Genomic DNA, 22,383 nt, shown 5'->3' on the forward strand with positions numbered 1-22,383 from the left:
AAACAAAGTCTTTAACAGTGTGTACTTTCTTGGAATGTAATGAGTGGAGAGAATAAGATTTATCAAAGTCCCTGTTTGCCAGAGCTTCCAAACACTTGGGATCCCTTATCTGGTAATTACAGTTTTATGTCAAAAAACCAGTCCAAATTTTCCTAAAACTTTTAGGCTTAAGCCATTTAGCTGGTCTCATTTTTCATGCATTGAATCTTAGAAGAAGAGATTAGGCAAGACTGTCTTTATAGACCATTAACTCACAGCGTGCCCAGTGTTCATTCTAAACCTGTGAAGTTCTGAGGGGCCTTAAATCAATTTGAAGAGTAAATGTAAAGGAGGAAGTCAAATGGACATCAGTGATGATTCTGTGCATCTCTTAATTTTTATTTTCACAAGCTACTATTTCACTTTTGATACTCCGTGATTTCTTGGGTTACAGGGCTTTCTTTTATCTAGTTTAAAGCATATTTAAAAGCTGAGTGTTGTTACGGCTACAATAGAGTCTAACAATATTTTATGACACAACAGTACTGTACCATGGATTTCAGACTTGGCTTACGTCTTGTCCTGCACTCGGCTCCGCGTAGATTTCTCCCAGATTTTGCAGCTTGAAGAACCAGCCAAGTATGTGCCTGTCGGAGCTGGATCATAGCCAATATCAGCTGGGGCAGATTTGTTTTGGGCCATGCGTGTCACTGTGTAGTAGCCTCTAAGTACATGTGTGGTTGTGATTATTTGAAGTTGTGTGGGGTTAGTGAAGGAGTCTTGGGAGAGCAGGCTGTACACACAGCTGTGTGTGGAGGTGAACATGCAAGCTGGGGCAGAAAGCCCCTTTATTTTTCTGGCAAGGCCACAGTTTGGGTTATATGTTTCATTTGCAAAGCAGCCAGATGAGCTACAGTTGTCTGTTTAATATCAGAAGAATGCATTTATCTGTGTGTAATTACCCCTGTGATATGTTCAAGTGATCATGAGCTGACTCTAAATTTAAGACTGCGTGTGTACTTTCATCATCACCTCTCATTCGAGGCCTTGCATTTCTCTCCTACACTCAGGAGCTTCTGTCTCTGGCTCTTTCTCTTGGGCCTTGTCATAATCCATGTCTAGCTCCTTCTGTACATAACAATAACAAAGAAATGCTGCGAGGCTGTGTGTGATGACCAAATGAGGCAGAAATCCCTAGCAGCTATGCAAACATGTCTATGCTTCATATGAAATAAACATTTTGCAATTATTCATTCAGATCGGTCGCTTCTCAGTTCTCCTCTCACTGTCTTGAATCCTGAAAAAGATGAAGTACGACTCCAATTTGTCAAAAGAGATCAGTAGGAATTTATTATTTGCTTTAAAAAAAAGAAATACAGCTTCTTCTTTTTTTCTTTCTGTCTTCCATTGCTCCACTGATCAGTCACTGGCAGTCATCTCAAACTGAACTCCAAATTGCGGTTCTCAAACAACGAAATGTTTCTGAAACAGCCAAAGAGCATGTAGTGCTGGAGCTGGGCTCGTGACATGAGTAACTTTAAGCTGGACCGGTGCCAGCATTGCATGATGGGGATTTGCACGGTTGAACACAGAACAGAGGTAGAAACCAAATCTTGAAAACATCAGGACATGCAATCACTGCAATTAAAATGATGAGTTTGATGATGAGTATATATAAAGAAAGAAAAACAAAAACAATATTTTAAGATTGCTAAAACTGAGTCTGAGCAGTGGGGGGGTTGGGGGGGCTGGTGTAAAACACCTCATCATGCTACTGACATTCTTGATGTATAAAGTCACAGACATAAAATACAGCACTGGTGGCTAAATCCTTGTACATTCATTAGGGCTCAGGTATTCAGCCTTTTGGTTGCCACTTGTCTGGCTCGTGTGCTACATTTCTCCGGGTTTTGCCATTTGAGAATCTCATCCTGGTCATCGTTTTATTTCTTTGTACTGAGATGAACAACTTCACAGTAAAACGCATTCAGGTGAATGAGTGATGTAACTGATTTTAGGAAGCACTTTCTTTGAAAGACACAGAGGTGAACAGCAAACTGAGTTGTCCCTGAATAACAAAGGGAATCTTCTGTCATGGTGTGGCGCAAGTGCATGCCACGACAGTGCTGAACAGCTGGCAAAGTGGAAATACAGACTGATCACAGATTTTTCTTCATCTGGTTTATATGCGTTTGATTTAGGATGATCAACAATTTGACAAAAAAAAAAAAATCTCAACACAGCATAAAGTGAGCTGCGGATGGTTTCCAAATGTCAGCTTGTGGTTGAAAGTCCTCTTTTCTTATAAATAATGCTAAAAACACAAACGCCTCCCTGTCACTCAATTCTGAACAATCACAAGTCTCTATAAACCTAGGAGACACATACAGTACACGTAATGTAGCTCAACATACATACAAATACACATATATTCAAATACTCAAAAACAATAACCTCTTCATGTGAAATAATGGATCTGAAATCATAAATTTATATAAAAATATAAAATAAAGGTTAAATCCAAACGAATGTTGTCCGAAAGGTGAGAAAAATAATAATCTCAATTGTTCTTTCACTATGCAATGCATTGGCAAATCAATGAATTAGTGTTTCTGTGAACACACACTGTTTGTCTGTCCATGTGATCCGACGGGTGTGTCCAGAGACCATTCTCAGAGTAGCCACTAGATGGGTTTAATACTGGAGGGTAAAAAAACAGAAGTCCACAGACACAAAGAGAGGAACGAGGTCCTTAGCTCTCTGGCCAGCCAGCGAGGTAACATGAAAACTACACATTTATCTATCTACACACTAAGGGATCTCTGACTGCAGGGCATGGTAAGTGCACATTTTCTATTTGGCTCTTAACCCTGATCAGTTCGTGGAGACCTGCGTCACTTTGTAGTGGATGGGTGGGCTGCTGCAGTCAAGCCCATCACACATATTCCTGCAAAACTGCCGACACAATGGCAGTACAAATATTCTACCAGGAGACAGACGCTAAGTATTTTTTGTGGGTATTGCCCACCAAATGTCTCTAGTGGGGAATTTGGGAAACCTTGATTTCTTTTTGTGGAATAAGACAAATGTTTTTGAGAATATCAATAAAACTGACACCATCACTGCTTGCTTTCTTTTGATCCATGCAAAAGAACATCCAAAAGGCTGGTCAGTCATGCTTTGTTCAGGTTGTCCATCTTAGAGTTTCTCCTTAAATAGTAATGTCATGTTTCAAATGTTTCAATTATATTCTCATCTCATGATCGGGACTCTGTTCCAGTGAGGGCTCCCTGGTGCTGATCATGGACGCTGAGGGCCCTTGGTTGACTCCAAATGGAGAAACAGCTGGCGATCGAGCTGCCAGAGGGGACAGAGACGGGGAGAAGCTCGGTGACATCGCTGCTGATGAAATAGATCCCTCGTGACTGATGGGGGACCTGCGGAGTGAAGCCAAGTGGGGGAATGTCCGCCCAATTACAGGGACTTTGGGTGGAACTGACATGGCTCCTGGGTGGGCCACTGATGTGATGAGAGGTGGAGGGTCAATTCTAGGTTTAGGATCCATTTTGGGCTTGGGCTGGAAAGGCTGGCGAGGGTTCTGACTTTGCTGAGCAGTTTCATCTTTCAGCCTGGCAATCTCTGTGAAGACATTTGCAAGAGGCTGGAACTGAGGGCACCAGTTGAGTAGATAATCCCAGTTATAGCTTCCACGGAGCTCTTCGTCACTGGCAACAATAGCTGTGAGGGAACCATCTACGGAAGGTTTACCATCCTCCGGAAAGGCATAATCCTTGGGGAGGGAAATATTGAGACCACGGCCCACTCCTAGGTAACCACCTCCCTCATCCCTGTAGACCGGGAGCTGTCCAGAGAGTAAGGTCCCACTGAGGCTGCCACCTAGCTTCTTTCCTTTGAACCAAGTGCTGCCCTCCAAAGCTGCAGGCTCACAGGAAATATCAGAAAGCTGGTCAGCATCCTGCTGGATTCCAGAGTCTGGTCCTCTGGCAGAGATGTGCTCCTGCATTGATGAGGTGATGGATGCAACGCGGGGATACTCATTTATCATCCTGATCTCATCATCCTCTGCTGCTTCAGCTGATCCTCTACCACTGGAGTGAGAAGGATCCAAAGACCCTCCTCTAGTGTAGGGGCCGCCACCAGCACCACTTTGGTCACCAGCATAGCCTGGCAAGGCCTGGTGGTAGATCCTTTCTCCCCCTGGCCCAGGGCTGCAATCATCCAGTTTTTGCAAGGCAGTTCCCGAGGCAACAGTTCTGTTTCCTGTCTCCTGGCCTTTCTTTCTCCTGCGTGACTTGACCAGGAACACAACCACTGCCATGACCACAAGCAATATGATAAAACCAAGAGACACAGCAACTATGCTAATAACCAGGATGTTGACGTCAGCGGCCAGGCCAAAGTTGGTGTTTGTCACATCGATGGAGACCTGGGCTGTAGTAGTGCGAGATGTATCTAGAGGGCTGTGAGCTTGCACATCTAAAGTCATAACTCTGGTTTCCCGTTTACTCCGACCTGACCCACTGCTGCTACTGCTGCCTGAACTGTCTAGCTTGAGAAAGACCACCCCAGTGGTTTTGTTTACATCAAAATATGGAGAGCTGGCAGTAATAGAATAAAGAACAATACCATCCACCCCTTCATCCTCATCACTTGCCTGGACCTGGCCAATGCTTTGTCCCTTCTTGGCTCCCTCTGGAACTTCAAAGGAGAAATCAGAGGATGTGAAGAGTGGGTCATACTCATCCTCACCCGTGACAAACACTTGTACAGTCACAGTGGCTGAATGGTTGCCTGAATCCGCTGCCACTGCGACAAAACTGAAGGTGTTGACCTTCTCAAAGTCAAATGGAATTTTGCTTCGGATTTCTCCTGAGTTCTGGTCCACAGCAAAGTTTTCTTTTCCTGCCCCAGACCGTTCCAACATGTAATACTTCAGCTGGCCAAAAACCCCCGTATCGTGGTCTATCGCGTGCAGAACAGTCACCGCTGAGTTGGCTGGCTGGTTTTCTCTGATACTGGCTATCAGGACATCCACAGGGAAGAACGGATGGTTATCATTCACGTCTTTGACCTCAACAATGACTGGAGCTAGGGCGAAGTGACCCTGTCCATCTGTGGCTTGAACAATGACAACATGTGTGGGCTGGTGCTCGCGATCAAGTGCTCGCTGAAGCTTTAAGGCTCCACTCCACGGGTCCACAGTAAATAAGTTCACCTCATTCCCAGAGCTGATAGAATACTGGACTTCAGCATTAGGAGTTGAGTCAGGGTCTGTTAAAAAATACAACAACAGAGTTCAAGTATATAACTGAGAGACCAAACAAGACAGCGAGAAACATTTACAGGTGACTTGACAAAAGAAGGAACACCCACCTGTAGCAGTCAGTCGTATGATCTCAGTCCCAGCGGTAGCACCCTCAATCAGTGACACGGTGTATTCTGCTCTGGTGAATGCTGGAGGATTATCATTCACATCACCGATCGTTATCACCGCAGCAACACTAGAGCTCCTCTGCGGCACACCGCGGTCTGACACTACCACAGTGAGGTTGTACAGTGACTTGGTTTCAAAGTCAACTCCCTCGGCCAACAGCAGAGTCCCAACCGTCTGAAAGCCCCGTCCCTCCAGGAAGCGCACGCTGCTTTCAATCTGGAATGCGTTTCCTTCATTTCCGCTGGCAATGGCAAAGTCGAAGCCGCAGTTTTCTCGAGAGAGGTCGCTATCGAAGGCTTCAAAAGTGAGAACTGTCGACCCTGGGATCGTGTCTTCAGAAACCGTAGCCCTGCAAACCAACCAAATAGTATTATGTGAAGACGGTTGTTCGGGTTGCACCTCAATATGTCCAAATTCTAATGAGCACAGACTGACCTGTACTCCGACTGGTGAAACACAGGAGCATTGTCGTTGACGTCGGATATTTGAACTTGGACTGTAGTAAGAGAGGAGAGTGGGGGCAGGCCTCTGTCGCGAGCTTCAATGACGATGCTGACTGATGGGCGCTCGGGGTCAAACTCAACTCTGTGATTGATGAACAGAGTTCCTGAAATCAGAAGGAAATGAGATGAACTTACTCATTGTGCCAAAAGTGTTATTAAAAATGAGTGCAGGGAAATAAAATAGAGCAGGAAGCAGCCAAGCTTATCTTTACCATTGCTCGGGTCAATGTAGAAACCCTCCTTGGTTGACGACATCACTTTATAGGTGATCCTGCCGTTCTCGCCGGAGTCCCTGTCAGTCGCTGTTACTGTGATAACTGCACTTCCTGGTGGTGTGTGCTCAGGAAGAGTAACCTAAGAGAAAAAGAGACATTAATTCTAACATTTGGATACAGGAAACAAACACCCCAGCACTGGATCATATAAACCTATAACTCATTGTGTGGAGGGCAACAGGCACTGCCTTCACAGAGGGGAAAATACTTTTTTATAATGTAGTTCCTTTATCCTGTGTGTGTTTTTCCTTATACTGAGGTCATTTCCTGAGACAGAGTAGTATATTTTTTACAGGCTCATCTCCACAATGGTCCCCAAGTTAATATTAGGCAGTTAAATTTTATCACACCCACTGTGTGCAAGTTAGAAGTGTACAAATGTGTATTTTACAGTGAGTTTCAAGCCCACGAGTGCATTTAATGTTGTCTACTAGAAATAAACTGTTTCTGAAAATAATTCACTTTGTTTTAAGATCTTATAATTTGTGAATACCTCAGACAAAAACACATTCAAGCAACTTTCTCTTTAGGTGCCCATATGGATTGTTAGAAAATAACAACAAACGCACGGCATACCTGATAAAGATCATGTGTAAATGCTGGTGCATTGTCATTAATATCTTCCACCAAAATTGTAATGTTGGCCTCAGTTTGGTGCTGGCTGTCAGTGGCTCTGACAGTCAGGGTGTACCACGTCTTCTCCTCAAAGTCCAGAGGGGCAGTGAGTGACACGCCTCCACTATAGCGGTGAATCCCAAACTTGCCTAGTGCTGTTGGGTCTAGCTGTAAAGAGTAGGAGAGAGCAGGACTGGAGTCGACGTCGTTGCCCGTCACAAGAGTGATTTCAGTGCCTATCAAAGTATCTAACAGAGAAAGAAAGTGGAAATGAACTTATTAGTTGCATTCAAACACACCACATATATCGCACAGGCATGATTTGTTTGATGATGATCCTTACTGTTTGTAAATGTCAGCACTGGGTGTTAACCAGAAACTCCGACAATACCTTTTAAATTAAGCAAAACTTACTCTCTGGGATGCGGATTTCCTGGTGCATGGGAATAGTGGGACTGTTGTCATTCTGGTCAACAATAATGACCGTCAGTGTGGCTGAACCTGCCAGCCGTGGACTTCCTCTGTCAGTTGCTGTAACTACCAGCCTGTGGGTGAGAAGAGAAGGTGATAATCCAAACTGTCCTCTGTTATTACACTTTGGTGTTACATGAATAGAAATGAATTTAACTGAATTGAAAATTATGTGAATATTCTGTTTCAGACTGATCAAATTTTGGTTACAAAAGCAAGAAAGTAAGTAAAAGTTGAAGTTCTTACTTAGTTTGAGTAAAGATCTCACGGTCCATGATGGCTGCTGTGGTAATGCTTCCTGTCACAGGATCAATCTTGAAGAGGCCACTCATGCTTGATGACTGGATGGAGTAGGTCACCTGACCATTTTGGCCCTGATCCACATCCTCAGCAACAACCTGGAAAGAGAGGACAGAAAGGGAAACAAAGAGGAGGAAATTTATTTGTAGCCTTTGTAGAACTCCAATAGACCAAATATCTGTGTAACTCTGTATTATTATTATTATTATTATTATTATTATTAGTATTATTATTATTATTTTAACATTTGTGAGCACCTGTATGATTGGCATTTCATATCCTTGTGCTTCCTTCATGTAGGCCACATAATTCTGCAGCTGGAAGCGAGGAAGGTTGTCATTGACATCCTGCAGGATCAAGTTAAAAGCCATGTAAGATGTAGAGGACACAGTTTCAGCTTTCACAACAAGACGGAGTCTTGGGGCGTCTTCAAAGTCTAGTTCATTGGAGGTCTGCACCCTTATTTCACCTGTGGAACAAACAGTAGGAAGATTTGATTAAAAAATGAAGATCACAATATCCTCGTACTAATTAACCATCTTGATAACACATTGCATGAGACATACTTTAAGAAACACTTTCAGGGTGAGCGTTACCTGTCGAAGAGCTGATACTGAAGGCCTGCTTTCTGTTCCCACTGAAGAGACTATAGCTGATACCGTTACGAGAACCATCTGGGTACTGAGCTTGAGCCTGAGCCACGGTGGTACCTGAATTTTTTCAGTGGAGCAGAGAAAAAAATGTGTTTGTAATTGTTTTAAAAAATGATATAGGAGAATAAAAACCTGGTGCACTACTTGCTATTCCTGATAACACTGCCCAACCTTTTGCTGCGTTCTCCTGTATGCTGACATCTCTAGCATTCCTCGAGAAACGAATTCCGCTGTATTCCACCTCCTTCACATAAATGATCACAACACCCTGTGTAGACTGAGCTGGGCTGCCTTGGTCCATGGCCTCCACTATCAGGGTTCTTTGTGCTTGGGTGAGGTCCGCCAGTCGCTCAGTGGCCTGTATCTCCCCAGTTAGGGAGTTGATACTGAAGCCTTTCACTGGGGTGGCAAAACGGTAAAACACAGAACCATTTGCTCCAAAGTCCTTGTCCTCTGCCTTCATCGTAGCTAAAACCCGCTGGGAACGCCTGTTGGACACTTCAATGACCAGTGGATCTTGGATGAAGAAGGGGGTGTTGTCGTTGACATCCAGGACAGTTACTGTCACCTGTAAGGAAGATGTCATGTCTGAAATCAGATTTCAGATCAAAAATTCAAGCCCAATAAACACCTGAAACAGCTAACCCCTCATTTACCTGAGCAGACGAGTTCCTAGGTGCAGCTGGTGAAAGGTCAACAGCAAAAACCTGGAAGCTGTATGACGCCAGTTTTTCGCGATCCAGAGGGGCTGACGTGGTGATGCGACCACTGTGCTCATCTACAGTGAATGTGCCATGCGCCTCTCGGCTGAGGAAATACAGAACCTTCCCATTTAGGTCTTCATCAGCATCGGTGGCTGAAACCTAGATACATACAAAAAAAAAGTCAGATGATTAAAAACTTTTTTTCCAAGTATTTCCAGTTTTTGAATATATTTATTTCCATTTCAGCCCACCTCAAGAACCTGTGCTCCCTCTGTAGCATCCTCTGAAATTTCCACCGAGTAGCTACTTTTGCTGAAGACAGGGTTGTTGTCATTGACGTCCAGCACGTTGACTTCCACTGTGACAGTAGCACTGAGAGCAGGGCTGCCTCGGTCTGTGGCCACCACCTCCAGAGTGTATTTTGCATGCGTCTCCCTGTCGAGCCCGCGAGACGTCGACAGGGCTCCTGTGCTGGCGTGGAGTTGAAAATCTCCATCAGGGTCCCCGGCTAGAAGAAGTGGATAGAAAAAAACCAAAAAAAACAACCTGAATTCAATGCTGAAAGACGGAGAGGAATGGAGACATCTGTGCCAGCTCTGCACTTAGTTCAGATTTTCTCTCTAGAGAGGTAGTAGTGCTTTTGATAAGACTATATCAGGAGCAAACATTTGGCCACTCTGTGCAGGTTTTATTTGAGATATGGGGGAAACAGGGTCTAGTAAAACACAATAGGGTAAATTAGTCCAAAATCTCTATACAGCCTATCTCCTAGTCAGGACTAAACTCTTACAATAGAGTAGATACAATATCAGCAAAAATGGGTCCAGGAGTCAATTTTAGTAACACATTAAAATCTCTAAATTCAAACTTTATGATTTTCTGGCCTCTAAAAAAACAACAAAAATGACAAAAATGTAATGTTTCTCCCAGTAAACAGCAATTACAGCAATTGTGGTGACCTAAATCACTCTTTAAAATCTAATAAAATACTTGGATTGGACACACAATGCAGTTTCTCACCAGCAATTCTGTACTCCAGCTCTCCACCAGGACCTGAGTCAGGGTCTGTGGCCTTGAGGATGCAAAGCTCTACAGGAGCCTGGTTCTCTGGCACTTCAAGTCCATAAAACGGCTTTGCAAAGATTGGAGCGTTGTCATTCACGTCCTGCACCTCCACTCGGACTACAGTCTTGGCAAAGTTAGGAGGGAGGCCTCCATCCCTGGCATATACTAATATGAGACAGAAATAAAAGAGATGTTAGAGTGAGTAAAGCAAGTTAAAATAAACTGTTTATATGAGCTGATATATGCTTAAACTAACACATTAATTAAAGCATTTAAATAAACTTGTAAGGGATTTAATACCTGTAAGAGTGTAGTGATCCTGTAGCTCTGTGTCCAGTTCCTTTGTGGTGGTGATGGCTCCTGTCACAGGGTTGATTATAAAGCCTTCCTCTGATACTCCTCCGTATGTTATTTGGCCATTAGAACCTTCATGAAAAAAACAAGACGCAAATAGAAATAAAGGCATACAATGGATTTGGCTACATTAAATGTAATAAGGCAGTAATTTCAAAGAATTACAGCTGCAAGTGCCGGTGTCGTAAACTTATAAGGCTCTGGATGAAGATTGTGACCACACATTATCGTTAGCATCTGCATGTGATTGATTTAAAAAGATTTGGTTTCTCAAAACCATTTATGTGTGTGGTTTAGTTCTATGGTTTTGGGGGCTGATCGGCTCTTCCTTCTTACTCGTTAAACCAGCACTGAAACTTGGAACCTTTTTTTCCTTCCATATCATGACTTTCTTGGCATTATTCCTTTGGCCAAAAATAACAACTGTCTTCAATTTGTACAATTTGCTCTTCCTGAACTAAACAAGATCTTACTTTTTAAAGACGTTTTTGTCAAAGGAGCCATGTATTAGCAATAGGAAAATGGCTCATTTTTGGGACACATTTATTTAATTTTAAAATACAATCCAAGCTGAGGCTGCAGAGGTATCAAGCTAGTAGCTTACATAACACTCTGTCATATGTTAGTCACTGGGAGCCTTTGTTCCCATAGGTGGTCCCTTCAGATTCGCACCTCAAAGTTTAGAGTAGTTCATTTCAATACAAGCTCACTTAACATAAACACAGAGCACTTAAAAAAAGGTATAAAGATACGATACTCATGAAATACAAAGAAGAAGAAAATGATGAATTTCAGTGAATGTCTTTGTTTAGCAAGTTACTACTTCATGATTTAGTTTAGTGTTTTAAAACATGATGATATAATAACTCGTATTTTACGCAGTGTATATATTCTGTCATTAGAAATAGGTTTGTTGTTGGAAGCTGGATAAATACAAACTGATAACTTATGGAGAAGTGTTGAGATTAAAGAAAACCAACCAGAATAGATGGAGCAATATTGGGTGAATTTGACCTTATTTTTGTAAAGTTTTTCTTTTTTTTCTTTTTTTTTACTAAATGATTTCTTTTTGCTTTTACTAAATAAAACAAACTTTTTGCAGCTAATGCTTATGTTGGCTTATTTTAACATTCCTACTAGTCTAGTTCACTGAAAACATTAAACAGCAGTGAGAAAAATGTCACCCATTAGTCATGTGACTGAGATAAAGTGGTCTTGTCAAGTCATGATTGGTCTATTTTAGTCTCTTGCTCTCCAACTCAAGCACTTCTCCCACCTCTCAGCTCAGCAGTCATGACTGAGATTAAGCTGATTCTCTCTTTCACTTCAGCTCTAGCTGTCTCTTAAACTCTCATTCATTTGTTATAGGTTCATTTGTTCAGTCCCAGTTATTTAAAAGAAAATTCACTTTCATTATAACCTCATATATCCTACTAGTGTTCACTGGCCATGCTTTTAGGTGTCTAGTAAGTTGAGTGGACAAATTGAAGACATAAATTGCAGCTATATTCTGCAGCAAACAGAACATATTTCCACACATCCTCCCTGCCCTTTAAGCTCACCTCTTCTTATTGACTGCACATACTCTAAACTTAAAACTGTATTAAAAAACATTTAAACCAACCTTGGTCCCGGTCAGTGGCCGTTACTGTCAACACTGAGGCTCCTGGTCCTTGGTTTTCCATCACCTGTGCCTCGAACTCTGCCCACAGGAACACTGGAGCCTCGTCATTCACGTCAATCACCTGCACGCACAGCACCTGAGAGGTGGAAAGCTGCGGTATTCCATGATCTTCTGCTACAATAGTGAGATTGAAGATTTCTTGCTCTTCACGGTCTAGGGATTTAAGGATGGAGAGAGAGCCTAGGAGGGAAAGAGAAGAATAATCAGAGAGTGCTGCATAACAGCTTTCTAAAACTTTCCCCCAAATACTTAAATTGAAACAGATACTCTAAAACAGATTTTCTTTTTTGGCCTTTTTCTGTGTTTCTTGCTGTTTTTGTGTCTAAGTGTGTGTTTGGATTATTTTTGTGAACGTGCAATTTTCTGTACCTGTGATTTTCTGTACCTTTTATGCCTGAAGGACTTGTAAAAGCAAAAACCTTCACAGCTTTGCTTTATGAGATTTTCCACCGAAAGCCCAGAAAGTACAGCTACTTCATACCAGCTATTCAATTCTGGCACTTTGAACATGCATTGAAATGTGTATCCACTTATTATCACTTAACGTGTATGATTACTGTAAACACTGTAAAACTGGCACACAGGTAAACACACACTTCTGTTTGAGCTGCAATCCCTGCCTTAGGTCAATATGCTTTTTTTTAATGCAACACGATCATATGTTTGCATTTAAGTCTGCAAGCCATTAACCGAAATGTGTATATGGGTATTTTATGTAAATCATACCAGTTTACACAGCGTCTGTGATTCAGACTCTTACCTAGATGTCACAAACCAGTCATCACCCTGATGTTCAAGGCAAAGTAAGAGGCCATATGAAGTGTGTGTGTGTGTATGCTTTTCACAGGAGACTGCAAGCTTAGCTGGCATGCAGAAGCCTGAGAGACGTGTGTAATTTATAAATGTTACAGCTTGCCAAACATACATTGTGTGTAGAACTTTTTGTGAGGCTGAGGCTCTGATGTTTCTGTGAGGTCTCGCTAGCTGCCCTGTTTTAGTTAAAAGAAAACAGATGCAAACCATCTAGCGAACTATTGCATTACACACTTGAGCCTATTTTGCTTTACTGATACAGTATCGACCATATGATAAAGGCGGTGTTACCCTTAATCATCAAATGCCAGAGTAAATTTAAGAAAATGTGCATTAAAGAAAATGCAGTGCTGTTCAAAAGCCCTCATTTCTTTATATTTCGTTAGGAAAATGTGAAACAGGTGCAGCAATTTATTGAAACGTGTCGCCACACACAGAAACATATTATATAAGTAGGGCAAAAACAGTATATAAGGCAAAACAGTGTTTTAAACAGTTTTTACAACTTGAAAGTCAATATTTGGTCTGACCACCTTTATTCTTCAGCATAGCTGGAATTCGCTTAGGCAAGCCTTCTTATAATTTCTTCAGTTAGTCTTGAATATTAGGCTTATTATTAGGCTTTAGAAAACACTAGTTTGATCAACTGAAGGGTCAGATGCAGGTCCTGTGTCAACTTTTTGTTGGATTTTTTTCATATTGCTTTAAGACATGACTTTCATGTATTGTTCATATTCTATAAATACATTTACAGGCCTGCCACATCTTTTTTATTTTATTTTTTAGGTTCTCACTGCACAGCATGGAAAGATATGCCAAGTTTTCAGCTAATAGCTCTTTGGGAGTCACATTGTTGTTGCAAAAATACGATTTTATGTCTGTTAAAGTGTGTTATCTTTGGCATTTTTTGTAGATTCGACTAAAGAAATGGGGAAAAATATGTGTTTATGTGACAGACTGCTGGTAAAAAGCGCCTTAAGTTGTCTGTTATGCTTAGACAAAAAACTACTTCAATCATGAGTTAGGTGCCTTTTGTGTGTTTGAATGATTCATAGGTCAGAGTTAAGTGTTTTAACAAAAAACATTCCTTTGAAAATGCTCAGGCACAAGACTTGGACTGAAAACGAGGGTGGAAAAAAGCAGCCAGTGTCCAAAGATGAACTTTGAAAGACCCTCACAAACCCTGAAGAACTATTCCTCAACGCCACTTTAAAAAGTTAGAAGAAAGTGTTGCTTCTTGGAAGCAAAATATAAACAAATCAGGGGTGGCTCAAAACTTTTGCAAAGTACTGTATACAGAATATTTAATCTACAGGGGATAAATTACCCAAGTATCCATTTATCCAAGCATATTACTTAAATGATGCCCTAAACAGTCAGATATAGAACTTCATAGGCAATCAATTAAATGTAAATTGTAGTTCATAAAATAAAGTAATTGAAAATTAAAACAGCTTGCAGAACAGATATATCACTTATAAGCAATAATAAATCTATTGATACCTTCCGCGTTAGCCCGGGGGTTTGGTGCATGTCTTCACAATACATGCTAATGTGTCACTACAGCTATTAATAACAAAAAAGCCTAACACCAACACGCCTGAGAAACAAACCAGAAGTGAAATCACTCCCCGTTAAGGAGCCAGACACTTGACAGTAATGGCGTAAAGACTTTCTTCCATCTGGAAGCTACATTAAGTGTCTGTGTCGTAGTTGTTAATCTCATCCCAGAAAGCGCCGAGCACGCCCACACCACCATGCTCCAACAATGAAGAGATCACATATGAAGAAAAAAAATATCAAGAGCTATCCACATCTCGAGCCCAAATAAAGATTGGTTCCCATGAACAAATCCATCAAGAAAAGGACACAAAGTATGATTCCAAAGAAATATTACACAGCAGCACTTCAGTGTCTAATTATGATCTTCTGGAAAGTTTTGTTCATCCAGGCGGCTTCCATCAATCATTAAATCCCAAAGAAAAGGCCACAGGCTAGTCCTGCTGTGTTAAATCACTTAAACCAGGATTATAAGCACAAGAAACTATGTGGTGAATTTTACTCATTTTTTGATGGAGTGTAAATTGGATAGTCGTGGAAAGTTCCCTATGTCTTGAGATATCGATTTCACATTACAGTATTTTCAAATGGTACGTCCCACCCTCAAAGCTCACCGGTGTCAGGGTTCAGGCTGAAGCGACCAGCGCTGTTGCCTGCCTGAATTCTGTATGATACTCTGCCATTTTCTCCTTCGTCTGAATCTCGAGCCATGACGTACAAAATCACAAACCTGTCAACACACAAACCAAACATCATCACGGAAATGCACTTGAGGATTCCAAAGATATTTTATTACCGACACTGACGTGGCACTCACCCTACAGGCTGATCCTCCATGACGCTGACTGCAGATGGAGAGCTGAAGACCGGCGCGTTGTCGTTTTCGTCTGTCACGAACACTCGGGCGGTGACCGAACTCCAGCGTCTCTCAGAGATATCCACTGCCTGGTCTGTGGCTCGCACCACGAGGTAAAGGGAGGGTGTGGACTCACGGTCTAACTTCTGCCCCAGGGTGAGGACTCCGCTTGAGGGGTCAAGGATGAGGAAGTCAGGAGTTTGAGGCCAGAAGTGCTCGATGGAATAGCGCAGCTCACTGTTGGATCCACTGCCATCCTATAAAACAAAAAGAAAGAATGGATAAATTAGACAGGAAGTGGATAGATTATTCTCCTTCTACTTTTCTTCTGCAGGAAATTTAACAACAACAACAATGATAATGAATTGATCATTAAATTAATAAAATGCTTTATTAGGATAAAACGATCAATTTGAAGATGTCAGTTCTGTTATCAGATAACAGAATAACTGATATTTTAGGATTAAACAATGACAAAAAACAGTGAATACAAAGCTGAAAACAACATGAATAACAACATAACTCAAATTAACTGTGCTTTATTGAAAGCATATTGATCCCATACACTCTTTCCTACCTGATCCACAGCTTGGAAGGTGTATATGGAAGCCCCTGGTTCGATGTTCTCGTGGATCACAATGGTAACGGGGTCTTCAGTGAACTGGGGCGCGTGGTCATTGCTGTCCTGCACATTAATATCTAGTTTCACCAGGTGGCTGCTGGGAAATGCCTGAGAGAAGTCCGACACCTCGATGTGCAGGGTGTATCTTGAGCCCTTCTCATAGTCCAGCTCCCGGACCACGTACACATCGCCCTTTAAGTGGTCCACCATAAAGGTCCCATCGCGATCTGTCCCTCCCACGACCAGGTAGGTCACCTGGCCTTCCAATAGAGCAGATTCATGCTGATCAGGTGGACGGACTGAACCAATGACAGAGCCCGGAGCTGCCCCTTCGACTGTGTTCAGGGTCATAGAGAGAACGTTGGGCTTGGGGCTGGACCTGGAAGAGCTGAGAACCTAAAGAAAAGGAAACTAGGGTCAAACAAACCAATTTCCTGAGTATTTGTGTTAAAGTCTTTCCAATAATAATTGTGATTTAGATTGCAGTGTAATTCATCCATGGATCTGTCCCAAAACAGACTGAAACAACACTTCTCGGTAACAAAAAGGAGGAAAGTGGCAAGAAGCTGTATACGTGTGTTAAAGGATCTGATTTCCTCTGATATTCTGCAGACAATGCATCTATATGGCTCTCACCCCAACCCATCCCTAAACATAGCCTTGGGCTGTAGTCTGTTTCTGTTTTGTTGTTAATGCTATAATAACCTTCACAGGCACTCTCACTGTGCATGAAGGCATTACGTGTAATCCTTCCAGTAAATATCTTGACACTGCCGCATTCTGGCTTCAACTTGAGAGTCAGGCTTTGTGACCTGTGACAAAATAATGAAGGGTGTGATAGTAGGGAAAACTGTAAGTGTTCCAGTTCAAATAATTCAGAGCAATAAGCAACCTCCACATATGCTACAGGCTGCTCCAATGGGAAACAAATACGAGCCAGAGGGCCTTTGACACTTTGAACCACCTCAGGGTTCAACACTGTTCTGGGACGGATCAAAGAGCTCTGAGGAAATATAAGCAGATTTTCTGGTTTCATCATCAAGAAATACACACAAGGACACACACACTCCTTTGTCCTCAATACCTATAGCGATTAATGGAGGTTTTTTCCCTCCATTAATTGGACTCAAACTAAAACTAAAACAGGAGGGACATGATGTGGTTAAGTCTGACCACTTTTTGCACGTATTTGCAGGTGAAATGCACTACTTTCCATTTGTTACTGCTTCACCCCCACTCACTCACAACTTGACCCATGAGACCTTTAATAACAACCTTTTAACTCTTACTCGTAAGAGTTAAATTCTTGGGGACTTTCCATCAGTTTTTAGAACTGAAAAAGCCTCTATCTTCTATCCTTGAAGCCTCCAGTTGCTATAACTCAAGTGCCTATAGGACTACATCACTACTTTTGATCACTTTTTATTAAAAAAAAAAAAAACAGCAGTAGAAGCAGAAGTATGTTGCAGCTTTTCCTCCGTGCTTCATTGTAGTGCCGACACAAACAATAACTGATTGCACTGAAATTGTAATTTTGTGTTCTGGGCTCAAGCTCCAAATGGATGACTACAGCTGGTGAAAGTCTGTTTTTTAAGTAATTTGCTTAAATGCACTTCCTCAGATCACATAATTTAATGAGCTGGCAGCACTAACAAATGCGCTGCACTGCACTACTTACACTTTTTCGCCTCATTTGCCTTTTCTCTGTACAGGCTAACTATCATGTGTACTGTAGTACATGTGGTGTACAACAGTATCCGTGTGTCTGATTTTACGCGCAGCTAAGGGAAATGTTATCTCAAAATCATTAACTGGAAACGTTACCTCATGCAAGTGTTTGAACGTGTCATTACAGCAAGCGTGTCTCTGTGCGTGCATGTATCACTGCTTGCTACTGTACTGCGGTGTATTCCCTTTCTCTCTGTGTGATTTGATGCAGCTGGCTTTCATCAAATCTCATCTGGGAGCATTTCATTCCAAGGTGCCTGTTTCCCCTCTGTCTAATCTCAGAGCCGCACAAGCAGTGCACAGGCGAAATCTAAGGCAAGCACTCCCACCGTAATTAGCATCCTTTTCCTTTCTGAAATCACATCGCACAAAAACACTGAGCTCCTAAGCTTTTTTTTTTTTCCTGCAGTTGAATTCCTGATATTGTATGTTGATATGGAGGACTGACCCTCCTCCAGAAAGTTCACAGTATTAGCTCAGTCTTTCGCACCATGGGTTCTAGTTACCCCTCTAACCTTTGGATCAGGAAACACCCACTAGATTGGATAGAGCTCTTTGTTTATAAAGGCACAGGTTCAGTTTCTCTCTTTCTCATATTTACCTTTTTTCCAAATTCCTTTGACAGTCAAACTGCTCACCGTTTTCCTCAGATTGAGGAAATTACAGCTTGTGTTACAGAAAGAAACGCAGAAGGACTGAGGTGAAGCACATATGTTTAGGTTCGGTCACCAGACTTTGTGTCCAATCAGGAGATGTCACAGAATATTTTGGAAATTCAGTGCATATGAAGATGTTTGGCAGCTGGAGGATATGAAAATGTGCAGATTGTGTTTACTTGTATTTGTAGCTGGCAGGTGGAGCTGAGTGTCGGCACGCCGTGGTCAGCAGCAGTCACAGTGAAGGCATACTCGGCTCGCTCTGTCAATCTCAGAGGGGAAGCGCTTCTAAGCTCACCGGTGGTTGGATTGATGGAGAAACGCTCTGCTCTGGAGCCTGAAGTAAATGAAACAAACATTATCAATATATGTTATGTGGATGCCGTGGCAGGTGGAAAAATCTGTAAATTTGTGGCTGTAAGACGAATTATGAGGCTCACCTGATAATGAGTAATAGATGGTGCCATTCTCTCCCTCGTCTGGATCTTTAGCTGCCACCGTTCCTATGACTGTTCCTGATGGAAGCCCCTCAGTCACCTGCAAAAAAGTATTGTTACTCACCGGGAATGAACACAACTGCAGATCCATTAAATCCTCACTTTTAGGGTAATTTGCTACGATACCACCTCTCTGTGGGTTTATGTCACACCCCACTAATAAAACCCCAGCATGCATAGAAGAAAAATAGATTCATTGATAGATAATATTTATCCCCTAAAGCTGCTTGCTGATATAACTAATCTCCCCCTCCCTTCTCACCTGAAGCACCAGCTCCCTGTCAGGCCTGGCATGAATGAAACTGGGGGCGTGGTCATTTTCATCCAGCACAGTGATATGTGCAGTCCCTGTAGCACTGCGAGGGGGCGTACCCCCGTCCTGTACAACCACAATAACCTGATAGCTGGACTGCTGCTCTCTGTCCAGTGCAAGGCGGGTGCTAATCTCACCTAAAGCAAAAAAAAAGGACACAAGGGAAGCCGCTGAGTAATTACCGTGTTAATTTAATTTAATTGAGAAAGAGCAAATCATCAACTCCTCAAGGGAAATTATGCTGGTATTATCACTGCTTACGAAGTAACTACATTTCATGCTGTGCAGCACAGTTAAAAAAAAGTGTACTATTTTCCCTACTTGTGTTATGGTTACGGTGTTTATTGCTACCTGTTTGCGAGTTAATCTGAAAATGCCTGTCTGTGTGCAGCAGCCTGTAGGTGAGTCGAGCATTTAGTCCTGCGTCTCTGTCTGTTGCAGAAACCCTGCCGAAGCCCGTTCCTGCGTGCAGGTTTTCTCTGACAGCCAGAAACACCCTCTCCTGGCTCAGTCGAGGGGAGTTGTCATTTTCATCTGTCACTGTTACCCGGACAGTCGCGCTGCCGGTTCTTCCAGCACCTCCTGGGCCCGAGGTGGCAAGAACAGTCAACAGGAACATGTCTTTGACTTCTCGGTCTAAAGAGCTCCGAACAAACAGCCAACCGCTATCTGGCATGATGCCAAAACCTGCGGCATCACCATCAGGTCTGAGGCGGTAGGAAATAGAGGAGGAAGATGATGATGATGAGGAGCTTCCACCATTTCCAGAAGCTTCTCTGTTAAGTGCACGGACCTGAAGGAAACGCGTGTTTAGTGGGGTGTTTTCACGTAGCTCCACGCGGTACGTAAGGGTATCAAAGTTTGGGCCTTGTGCGTCTTGTGCTTGGATGTGGACCACAAGGGTGAAGGTGGAGCTAAGTTGAGGTGCTCCACCATCCTTGGCAACCACCTGAAGGTCATAGCGAGGGACGCTTTCATATGATAAACTCCCAATGAGACGTACCTCCCCACTGCCCCTGTCAACGCCAAATGTCCTCTGGCCACTGCTGCCTGCAGCCCCAGCAGAGACTAGATCGAAGCTCAGCTGACCGTTATGGCCGGAGTCTTTGTCAGTGGCCTGAATACGGTAGATAATCGTCCCCATTTTGGTGATCTCGGGTAAAAGAAGGGACTCTGATGAGGATGGCAGGAAGGTAGGGGCATTGTCGTTGATGTCTGCAATGGTTATGTGTACCCGGCTGATTCCATATGCCGGAGGAGAGCCAGATCGTGCCTGGATCTCCAGGTCAAGACTGGGGCAGGTCTCGTGGTCCAGAGGAAGGGCTGTGCGAATGGTACCAGAGGCGCTGTCCACTGTAAAGTAGCCATGAGGGTCTCCAGATGAAATAGAGTAGAAAATATCCTTAGAGCCACCTGATGGAAGACAGAAGATGTAAGGAAATAGTGAGACATTATGCCACAATGGAAATCGTGGATTTTCAAATTAAAATACAATAAAACAGAAAACAACTGAGAGGTTGAAATATTAAGTGTTTACTAAGAAATAATAATATGAAGACCAAGAATCAGATTCACTGAGAGACTTGTATACCACCACAGCCATATGTCCACTACACCACTGACTATTCTGACTCAAAATTACATCCCAATTAAAATCCATCATTAACCGTGAGAGAAAATAGGAGTGCGAGTAGAAAATAATCGCCAGTAAATTGTGCACCGTGAGGCGGATGTGATTTCTTAACGGAGTGTATACAATTGTTGCTTGGTTATTTCTACAACTACTCGAGAGATAAGGCATCATGCTGCAGCCCATTAGTGCATTTTTGTCCTGGTACTTGTCAGGAAGATGAAAATGGGCAAGCCGCACAGAACTGCTTCTCACTAGGGAAGTATGCAAGTGTTACAAGCAAGCCTGAAATAACCAAAGCAGACCCAGGAATCCAATAAAGCATGTGAGCGTACAAGGGCCTCACCTGTCTTGGCAGAAGCACGAACCACTCCCACTGCCGTCCCCCTGAGAACATCCTCCGACACGGTAAAGAAGTACTGTGCCTGTTCAAACACCGGAGACGCCACTGAGCCCCCCACGACGCTCACATTCACTCTGGCATTTACCGGTGCTGTAAGACCGCCCCCATCCTCAGCCGATATGACCATGGAGATTACCGTGTTGGCTTTGCCATGGAGTGAGCGGGAGAGAGAGATCACACCTGCAAAAAATAGATACATACAGGCAACAAGTTCATTTTTATGTGAGTCATTTTCTCATGTCTTGGTTACGGTCGTAACATACATGATTGTGCTGCACATGCAATAATAATAAAACACTACACACCTGTGTCCTTATTAAGGGTAAAGAGACTAGATCCTCCTCCAGGTACAGTGCGGTAGGTCACTCTTCCGTTTTCTCCCACATCAGGGTCATTGGCTGTTACCTTGACGACAGACGTTCCTGGAGCACTATGGGTACTGAGACTGACCGTGTACAGGACTGGATAGAAGATGGGCCGGTTATCATTGATGTCCACCACCGTGACCCTCACACGGGCTACTGAACTTAGACCACCCTGTAAAGGAAATGTTAAAATGATAATGTTAAAAGTATCAGCAAGCTAAGCCACCTTACATGAGGAGGCACAAAGAAGAAAAGGACAGTGCTAGACTGGATCAGCAGGAGGAATACTGTACTGTGCTGTGTGATCTGCTTTTTTAACCTGCTTTGCTGCTATCAACAGCCCAATAGCTCTAAAAAATTCTCAAAGTCATTTACTGTAGGCTATCAGGATTAAAAAAAATTTAAAAATATACAGTCCACACATCAGTTGGTGACACCACAGAAGCTACATCCATGTTTTATGTGCTGTCTTTAGCAGAAACCACAGCTCGAATGATATATCAGAGCTCTGCTGACTTGACTATTGACCCATAACTGGATGCTAAACCATAAGAAGAGCTAGTTAAGTTAAACCAACGCCTCCCTCCCTTCTAGCACAGTGTAACAAGGAAAACAGCATTCACTCTGTGTATTACCCCCTAGTGAAAAGTAACAATTCAGGGCTTTTAAAGGTATTAAACTATTAGAACAGTTTTATCTCCATGCCGTTGAATGCATTAGTCAATGAGTAGAGTTTGCACTCATTACACTATCTCTAGCTTAGCTTTATGAGACCATTAAAAACAGAGACAGCTGAGACAAGGGGGCAGACCCGAGCTGAATATTTGGAAGTGAGCAGGTAACACTACAGGACCACGATGACTAACAATAACAAATTTACAA

General features: G+C 42.7%; 1 protein-coding gene across 1 annotated transcript in view; it reads right to left on the minus strand.

The window, feature by feature from the left end:
- Window positions 1–1,302: 1,302 nt before the first annotated feature.
- Window positions 1,303–22,383, minus strand: part of LOC134636209 (protocadherin-16-like) — an 85,610-nt gene continuing 64,529 nt past the window's right edge. The window contains exons 6-29 of the mRNA XM_063486088.1: window positions 21,442–21,673; window positions 21,080–21,316; window positions 19,455–20,516; window positions 19,053–19,240; window positions 18,734–18,830; window positions 18,473–18,630; window positions 15,865–16,305; window positions 15,249–15,544; window positions 15,046–15,161; window positions 11,999–12,238; window positions 10,321–10,446; window positions 9,976–10,185; window positions 9,207–9,463; window positions 8,908–9,114; window positions 8,423–8,819; window positions 8,195–8,308; window positions 7,856–8,067; window positions 7,545–7,696; window positions 7,242–7,372; window positions 6,789–7,075; window positions 6,150–6,291; window positions 5,870–6,041; window positions 5,374–5,783; window positions 1,303–5,271 (exon numbers count right to left, since the gene is read on the minus strand). Of these exons, the coding sequence (XP_063342158.1) occupies window positions 3,224–5,271; window positions 5,374–5,783; window positions 5,870–6,041; window positions 6,150–6,291; window positions 6,789–7,075; window positions 7,242–7,372; window positions 7,545–7,696; window positions 7,856–8,067; window positions 8,195–8,308; window positions 8,423–8,819; window positions 8,908–9,114; window positions 9,207–9,463; window positions 9,976–10,185; window positions 10,321–10,446; window positions 11,999–12,238; window positions 15,046–15,161; window positions 15,249–15,544; window positions 15,865–16,305; window positions 18,473–18,630; window positions 18,734–18,830; window positions 19,053–19,240; window positions 19,455–20,516; window positions 21,080–21,316; window positions 21,442–21,673 (7,932 nt within the window). The 3' untranslated portion in view covers window positions 1,303–3,223. The remainder of the gene's footprint in view (window positions 5,272–5,373; window positions 5,784–5,869; window positions 6,042–6,149; window positions 6,292–6,788; window positions 7,076–7,241; window positions 7,373–7,544; window positions 7,697–7,855; window positions 8,068–8,194; window positions 8,309–8,422; window positions 8,820–8,907; window positions 9,115–9,206; window positions 9,464–9,975; window positions 10,186–10,320; window positions 10,447–11,998; window positions 12,239–15,045; window positions 15,162–15,248; window positions 15,545–15,864; window positions 16,306–18,472; window positions 18,631–18,733; window positions 18,831–19,052; window positions 19,241–19,454; window positions 20,517–21,079; window positions 21,317–21,441; window positions 21,674–22,383) is intronic.

Source organism: Pelmatolapia mariae, linkage group LG10_11, assembly GCF_036321145.2.
Source record: "Pelmatolapia mariae isolate MD_Pm_ZW linkage group LG10_11, Pm_UMD_F_2, whole genome shotgun sequence".
Lineage (NCBI taxonomy): Eukaryota > Metazoa > Chordata > Actinopteri > Cichliformes > Cichlidae > Pelmatolapia > Pelmatolapia mariae.